Consider the following 8,905-nt stretch of genomic DNA (forward strand, 5'->3'; position numbering starts at 1 on the left):
CTCTCGCTCCCTCTCTCTCTCTCTCTCTCTCTCTCTCTCTCTCTCTCTCTCTCTCTCTCCCTCTCTCTCTCGTCCGGGCTTTACCCGGTCTGCACCGCATTGGCGCTGCCGCCGTCAGACGACCCAACCCACCGCAAAACCAACGCGCTGACAGCGAGAGAGAGAGAGACGCGGCTTTTTGGATGCTCTTGCTCACAGCGGGGGGGGACCGTGCGCCGCGGATGTGCAGCCGTTCCCTCTTCTTCTTCCCCCCCACCCGGCTGGATCGGGACTCTGATTCGAGACTTTGGACACGGGAGTGACTCCTGGAGGAGGGCGCGATTTTGAGATTTGCTGCATAGCGCACGGAGCGCACGGCGAGAACGGAGAGACGCCTTAAGTTTGAAGAGCTCGCACCATGAATGTGGCTGTTTCGCTGTGAGGCCCCCCCCCCGGGCTGCGTCCATCATGGGTGTAGACTGAGTGGAGGAGAGCCCCCGCGCTGCCACGGAGATGGGAATATGCTGTGAGGATTAAGCTGCGCTCGATTAATCCCTGGACCATGCAGGTTCTGCATGTTCCGCCGAGAACGCTCTTCGTGTTTTTGCTCCAAGTCTTATTTTCTACTAATAATGGAGAAGTGCGGACTAAAGAGGACGGCAACACCAGCGCGAACTCTCCGGGCACTTTCCGTGCGTCGCTCCGGGAGACTCGTCCAAATCGAGCCCGGGATGGCGCGCTCACGCAGGGGCGCGCCACAGGTGCGTCCTCGGCGGAGCTGCAGGCGCAGCGGGCAATCATCAGGAGGACCCTTAACGCCACTCGCCCCTGGAAAAGGGTTACGGAGGAAGGGGCGTGGCAAATTGGGCACAACAAACGCGACTTGGTTTGGACCGTGACCTCCATGGAGGATCCGGACGCGCCCCCACGCTGGGGCCCAGCGCGCCGCCATAACAAGAGGATCAAGCTGAATGGTGGCCCGAGTAGGATGGGGGCGCCAGCAGGTGGGCGCCACAATACGGCGAAGCTCTCCTCCTCAATGGGCCCGGGAGAGGGGGGAGGACGGGGGGGTCCCGAGGAGGAGGAGGAGGGCACAAAGGACGAGCAGAAGAAGGCCGCGAGGAGGGGGAGAAACCGCCTCGACAAAGGTTCGGCGTTGGCTCAGCGTCCCGCGGCCCCGTGGGGCGCCATCCCGAAGCCGGCGGCCCTCACCGCCACCGACCTGCCCTTTGACCTCCTCACCAGGAGGACGGAGTTCTTCACGTTCCGGGAGGAGAATCCCTGGGACGCCACGCCGATAACCCCGCCGAGCTCGCCGGACGTCGGGCACGAGATCAAGAACCCCTTCTACCCGGTGACGAGCGAGAGCTACGGCGCGTACGCCATTGCGTGCGTTTCTGGGGTGATCTTCCTGGCGGGCGTGGCGGGGAACGTCGCCATCCTCTGCATCGTGTGCCAGAACTACTACATGAAGAGCATCTCCAACTCGCTGCTGGCCAATCTGGCCGTCTGGGATTCCGTGCTCATCCTGTTCTGCCTGCCGATGGTGGTTTTCCATGAGCTGACCAAGTCCTGGCTGCTGGGCGAGTTCGCCTGCAGAGTGGTTCCGTATGTGGAGGTAACGTCTCCTTCTCCCCGTCGCATTTTATTCTGCTCTGAGAGTCTCGGGGGGGGGGGGGGGGAAATAACGGAGGACGAGGCGTAGAAGGAATCGCCTCCGGGCAGCGATGACGGAAGGCGAATGGGGCTCCTCTGCTATCGTTTACGTTTCATCCAACCTGATCCGAGTGTAATTCCCCCCCCCCCCCCCCCCCCCGGTATGCTACCTTCAGTGAATCCTTGTTTTATTCAGTGTTTAATAGAGCGTGGAATTTTTCCGGAGCTCAAAGTGAAAGCAATTTAAGATTGGAGATGTGAGAAAACATGACGGGGGGGCTGCACAAATAAAGATGTGGGTTTACAGGCAGCCTTCATTATTTCAGACAGGCTCTTCCATGCTTCTGTCATGACGACCCCCCCCCCCCCCCAGGTTACAGTTATTACTGAAGCTATCCAGGCCTCACAAATTCTCCTCCTCTACATTTGCCCCTCTTGCCCTCCGCTGTGTGGTGAATTCAGCTGCCTTGCACTGCGCTGCACTGCGCTGCACAAACACCCCGTCAGAAGCAACATGCGGCCCCCACTATGGTCGGGTGGGGTGGGGTGGGGGGGGGGAGCAGGACAACAGACGCAATTACACGCGTTTTCTCATCATCCGCCTGCGTGTGTCTGATTATCCATCAATCCGAGCAGCTGCAGGAACTCAGTCAGGATGGCGTGCCGATCCTCCAGATGGGCGGGTCGTTCTCACTCGCTTCTCTCTTCACGTCAGCTGATCTGTGATTAGAAACAAGCCTGGAGGGCGGGGGGACAGATGCACACACACACGTGTGTTTATATGCTGACTGCTCGTTCGGAGCTGTTGCATGGGTATTGAATTAAGACATGCACATAGATGCATGTCTCACACTCTCTTATCAGGCACTCGGATGGTTGATAATTGGAAGATGTGTTAATTGCAGCATTTAGCGGCTGTGCTAGACGTCCGCTGAGTCGGTTGTTTGTCCACAGCTGAACATATAATACTGTCTAAAGAGGAGGCGTGGCCACACAGGATCATTACGCAAAGACGATGCTCGCCGCCGGATTGAATTAGCCAAATATATAATCATCCCTGTGAATAGGAATCAGGAATTATCCCAGGGAAATGAAACGGAGCAGTTTACTGGATTCCCATTGACATGGAGGAGGCGGGCCTGGAAGTCGGCCTTCAGAGACGAGGGGAGAGAATGCCGGGTTTTTGTTCTGCTACCAACAGAACGCTCTCAGACAAGGATCGATGATGTGGAACCGGACAGCAGCTACTGTACATCGGGACCAGAATGCAATGTGGGTGGAGGGAGCAGTGTGGGGGGGCAAAACTCAGGAAATCATTTTATGGATGAGAAATTTATTGTGCAGAAAACTGTCCAGTTGCAGCTGAGTGGAATATGGATTTATTGCTGCGTCCAGTTTTTGAAAGAAAGAATAGCAGAAAGGACAAATGTGACCTTGATGCTAAAGCTAATGCTCACGCAGGCAGGAATGTTCCTCAGCGTACCTGCGCACGCGATGCATTGACACACCCTCGCAATGCCAGCCTGTGTGAGACGAAACATGAATCATTCTGCAGAAGGGTGCACGTAGGTGTGCACGCTCGATCACATTCCTGCCTCCGCCAGAGACCCGGCGGTTGTCGGGGTCTTTCCGGGTCTGCCGCAGCACCCAGAGCAGCCCTTTGTCTCTACGCGTGTCGCTGTGTCTCCAACACGAGTCCATTCGTCACCCGATAGCGTCGGTTGTCGCCGCGGTACGGCGGCGCAGGCTCCACCAGCACTCGTTAGCACCTAATTAATAACGCAAGGCTTTGTGCCACCGATTCGCAAGACCTTTAATCAGGAGGCTAATGGGCTGTTATTAAAAGCAGCGCCGGGGGGAAATGTCTGCTGCACAGAAAAATGGACAGATCCTGGAAAGCGTCTGTTAAAAAGGGTTTTTTATCTTTCTCGTTTGGAGCCGCGAATGTCCAAAGTTGAGAAGGAATAGAGGCAGATCATGGTGCTGAGATAGTTGCGTGTCGGATCGGGAAAGGTGAAATTAGCATTTTAGCTGAGGAACAAAATGAAGGTCAAAGGAAAGAAACTGAGCAGGAATAATAACCCCAAATTAAAAGAATAATTCAGGAAAATTGGTGTGAGTGTGTTTGTCTCTCATGTGGCCCTACGATGAGCTGGCGGCTCATCTGGGGGTGTACATTACACTGCCTTTCGCTCCAGCGACACCCGGGACCTGCAAGACAGATTGAGGTCATCTTGTCTACCAAAAAGATGGGTCGATGGGTGGATGATGGGTGATGAGAATTTAAGAAAGTCTTTGGTGGCGAAGGAGGATTGGCTGACCGTGAAGACGTGATTAAAGGAAAGGGGCGTGTACGAAGGAGAGCGGAGGCAAGGGAGGGCAAAAAGAGGTGCGATGGTTGAGAGGTAGAGAAGGTGGGCGAGGTGAGAGAGGATGGAAGATGGAGGACGAGGATCAGCTGTTGCTCGGTGATTCAGAGTCTCGCACATTCTTGCTCGGCAGGGCCTGAAAGGACCTTCTCTTTGTCTGCTCCCTCAGGTGGCCTCCCTCGGCGTGACCACCTTCACCCTGTGCGCTCTGTGCATCGACCGCTTCCGCGCGGCGACCAACGTCCAGATGTACTACGAGATGATTGAGAACTGCACGTCCACCACTGCTAAGCTCGCCGTCATATGGATCGGCGCGCTTCTCCTGGCCCTGCCGGAGCTCCTCATCCGACAGCTGGTGGTGGAGGACCCGGAGAGGGCCGACGAGCCTCCCGTGGAACGCTGCGTCGTCAGGATATCCACCTCGCTCCCCGACATGCTCTACGTGCTGGGCTTGACCTACGAAGGCGCTCGGATCTGGTGGTGCTTCGGCTGCTACTTTTGCCTGCCGACTCTCTTCACCATCGGGTGCTCTCTAGTGACGGCGCGGAAGATCCGGCGTGCCGAGCAGGCCAGCGTGCGCAGCAACAAGAAGCAGATCCGCCTGGAGAGCCAGATGAACTGCACCGTGGTGGCGCTGGCGATCGTCTACGGCGCGTGCGTGGTGCCCGAGAACATCTGCAACATCGTTTCCGCCTACATGGCGGCCGGCGTCCCCGAGCACGCCATGTCCGTCCTCCACCTGCTCTCTCAGCTGCTGCTCTTCTGTCGAGCGGCCGTGACGCCGGCGTTGCTGCTGCTCCTGTGTCGCCCTCTGGGCAGAGCCTTCCTGGACTGCTGCTGCTGCTGCTGCTGCAACCACGCGCCGTCATCGGCCACCGCCAGCGACGACAACGAGCACGAGTGCACCACCGAGCTGGAGCTGTCGCCGTTCAGCACCATCCGCAGGGAGCTGAGTAACTACACGCCCGCTGGCTCCAACTGCTAAACTGGTCGGTGGGGGTGTGTGGGGGGGGGGGGGGCTTTGCTAACCTGCCTTACCTAGCCTGGACACAATTTTAAATGGGTGCACGCACCACATCTGCATCTAGGCCTCGTAAAAAACAATGCATATTTAGTTGAAACTGTGTAACAGCTATTTCCCAGGAACGCTAACAAAACGGCACTCGGGACATATTTTTAGCAAACCTGCCAGAAACCTTTACAACTCAAAAAGCACTTCGGAAACCTCGTACTTCGAAAACACTTTGGACATTTGAGCTTTTACTCTGCCGGATGTATGTTAAATCGGGTTAATTACCTTATTCTGGTGTATTTAAAAAAAGAAATCTCTCTAGGCATTGTGGCATCAAAGGCGAGTAAAGGTGAAAGTATTTATACACTTAAATGCAAATATGGAATTTGGGAAACTCGAATCCAATCATCTTCAAAACGTGGCTCTGTTCCATTTCGTGGGCTGCATTAATCGTGCATCCAAATAGCATGCAGGCTAACACTGCCGATAGACATGTAAATAGACAGCGGTTGTAATGCTGCACACATGGGAACGCGGCTCGTGGTAATTAAAATAATGCAGGGCGTCTCTGCTGTGATGAGCTCGCAAGAGGAAAACCACAAAGGGAGTGAATGGGAGAATCAAAAATGTGCACGACATTCCTCCTGCGGAGCTGGAAAATCTCCAGCTCGCTGCAGACGTAACTGGGCTGGTCTCAGAGGCATAAACACCACACTCGATTTGGAATTAAAAGGTTTGGGATGGACTCATCGACGTTTACGAAGAGTGAAGGGAGCGGGATGGAAACGGTCCAACTGAACGGGATGAAGCGGAACGCCGTGGGTCGCATCGGGACGGACGTGGGACTGGACAGGAAATCAAATCCGCACTACACTGTCGTATCATGTAACGCCTTATACTGGGCTGTGTAGATACTGTGCACTTGTTTTCGGTGCTCTTATGATGAATGCACTGCAAACCACAGAATCCATCGACTCGACTTAGAATCCCAAGTCGGTGAGTTGCGCCCGATTTTTTTGTGGTCGAGAAGACAGATCGCAGTTTGACTCTGGAGAGCGTGGACAACGGTCACAGGATAAGACAAGTTGACGTCGTTTCACAGAGATCCAGGCTAAACGCTTATTGCATTAAAATATTTCTTCATCGGCTGTCGTTAGCGCATCTGGCTAACGAAGCGTTGCCTTCTGGCTAATAAAATCTCCAAGTAGCATTTTTGATAGAAGGAAAATTTGATGCTCGCCAAACATTATCAGCTTTTCTTTCTTTTCTGTGTGAAATGAAGGATTGTGTGAATAATATCTATTTCACCGCCACTCCAGGGAGAAGAGAAGCCTCAGCCAGCGCAGCGGCGGTAGCTCAATTATTTATCCGTGGCTTCTTGGCCGCCAATCGCAGATTCATCACTTGGTTTTGTAAGGAGAGCAAATGAAGATGGTTTCCAGTGCATCAATTTGCAAGTGTACTGTACTGTAAATCTGTTTTCCTCATCCTACCAGAGCTGGAACGTCCCGGCTTATTTCTCTCCTTGAAATATGAACGAAACAAAAGGTGAAGCCTCATCGCCGTCGGGCTGGGAGCTCTGACGACCCAGGTGTGGCTCCTATCCCTATACTGTATATTGCGATGAATCTCTTGCATACGATTATGCGCTGCCAACTGCCCTTGAGTCTGCGCCCCCTTGTGTCTCGTGGTGGTAGCGCGCACCGTCTCTGTTAGCCCGGAGGTCAGTTTGTTCTCGGTCTCATCAATGCAGGAAGGAGAATCTCACCACGAAATATAAAAATAAAAGCGCAGGAGAGCACCCGAGGCTGTTTGTGCCCACGGCGTGCACGTTCACCACGGTGAGGAGTCGCTGCAATCGATTCCAGTTTGAGATCCGGGTGAATGCGGCCTCTGGTTGGAGCTGTTTGAGTTAATAGGGGAAGCGGGCAGCGGCTCAGAAGCACAGCCACACAACGCCCTCCAGCTGGCTCGACAACGCTTTTTACTGCCAACACTATCGGGGTATTTTGGGCCAACATGCCAACCCGCCCAGGGATTTCATGGGTCCTTGCGCCGGCCCGGTTTCTACCATTAAATTACTGAGGAAGGGTCGCTTTTGTTCCGCCTAAGTGGGTTTCTGCCTTATTTTTGATGCAATGCAAGCGTAAACTGACCTCCTGAATCAGCTGCTGTTTATCTGAATATTTGTGGCAGTGCAGGTCATCCTAAATGGCTCGGTGTATAGTGACGTGGTTTAAACTATTGATGGAGTCGTTCCTGTATATCGCCGAGTGGCGCCTTTCTTATTTTTGTGAGCATCCTCTTCACTCTGAGCAAATTGTAACCGAAAATGTAAGCACACCGCCACTATTGTCTCGAAGTCTGGTCACTCGTTTCCAAGTAGCTTTTTATATAGCCCCCCCCCCCCCAAAAAAAAAACCACACACACAACTGTCCCTTTCTTTATCAAAGAACTTTATCTTAAACTGTATATTAAAATCTTAAATGTACCACTGTTGCATTGAGTTTTGTTTGTTCGTGTCGACGCTAATGGAAAGCTGGCTGCAGAGAGCTCGGCCAGCTTCCTGCCTCCACGACAAAGGGTGGTTGTCATGGATACTACTGATGTTACGGGGTTCCACAGTAGCCTACTGTTGCTATTAGCCTATATAAAGTCATGACACTTTGGAATAACTGATTTTAAAACTGGCAAATTTGATTCGGCGTCGTAGCTCCTACAATTCCCATCATGCAGCACTGAATCCAGTATATCTCCTGTGAACTGTCTTTCTGGCTGATCAGTGGTCTGTGACGTTCCCTTTTCATACCTGTTCGGCCTCTTTGGAACTGCAATGGAGGCGATACTGACCGAAGAGTAGCGGGAACCAGGCAGACGTCGAGTAGCACCGGAATGCCGTGTGTCCTGATTTCCATGAGAGCCTCGTGGGCCTCCATTTTTCTCCCTCTTAACACAATGAAGGGGCCCTTTAAAATATTCATCAGCAATATATATCACTGTGTTTCGTTCCCTGTCGAATCCACGGCGTGATGCGGCGATGACGACAGCGGGTCCGTGTTTGCAGTAAGGACAGAACAAAGCAGAACTGTTTACGCCTCCTGTAACAGAATTAGCTGTCATATCGGAACGCTGAGCAGACCCCCTGAAAGGAGGCGGTCTCGTTCATGTTCTCTCCGTTTCTCGAGACAGAGTGACGACTGGAGGAAAAGAGGAGGACAAACGCACCAGAAAGGCATCTAAATGGAGAAGGAAATCATCCAACCTCGCTGAACTAGCTGCAGAACACATTTTAAACATTCGTAGCTCGACTTTTACTTTTACGAATGATCCAAGTGGAATAAGAAGCACGACTTACTGTACATCACAAGTCTGGAGTTCTTCTTCAATCGTCCAACCGGCGGCTCATTTCGCGCTTTAAACCAAACACACCAGCTATCTTCATTTATCTGTCAGCCCAGCGAATGAGAATACCCAATTATGAAAACCGAGGAACTGCTGGTTCTGAAACGCACCGCCATCCCGTCTCTTATGAGCTTCTCCTCCCCACGGTGCACGCCAGGTTTCGGAGTGAATAACAAAGCATCCCCCCCCAAAAAAACAAAATTGAAAATCCTGACAGGCGATGTGCCACTCATTTTTGAATTTCCACCCCCAAAAAAACAGGGCCTCCTGCTGGCAAACTCAATCAGTCTCAATCAGCGATGTACTTCCTAGTGTGTGTGTGTGTGTGTGTGTGTGTGTGTGTGATTGACTTCAGAAGCCTCTCCCCTGATTGTGCTTCCTATTGTTGCAAGCTCTTTTCACCATCAAACACTTGAAAGCTCTGATTGCGTGTTTTTGGTGTCACGTTTTTCTTCTTTTTTCTCTGCCACGTCTATTTTTGGGCTC

At 52.8% G+C, this 8,905-nt stretch overlaps 1 protein-coding gene across 1 annotated transcript; it reads left to right on the forward strand.

Moving 5' to 3' along the window:
• Positions 1-492: 492 nt before the first annotated feature.
• Positions 493-4,989, forward strand: gpr37b (G protein-coupled receptor 37b). Its single transcript, XM_068755549.1, has 4 exons — positions 493-505; positions 594-744; positions 787-1,597; positions 4,174-4,989. Exons 1-4 carry the CDS (start codon positions 493-495, stop codon positions 4,987-4,989), a joined length of 1,791 nt encoding a protein of 596 aa, XP_068611650.1.
• The last annotated feature ends 3,916 nt before the right edge of the window (positions 4,990-8,905 follow it).

This window comes from Brachionichthys hirsutus, chromosome 22, assembly GCF_040956055.1.
Source record: "Brachionichthys hirsutus isolate HB-005 chromosome 22, CSIRO-AGI_Bhir_v1, whole genome shotgun sequence".
Taxonomy (NCBI): Eukaryota; Metazoa; Chordata; class Actinopteri; order Lophiiformes; family Brachionichthyidae; genus Brachionichthys; species Brachionichthys hirsutus.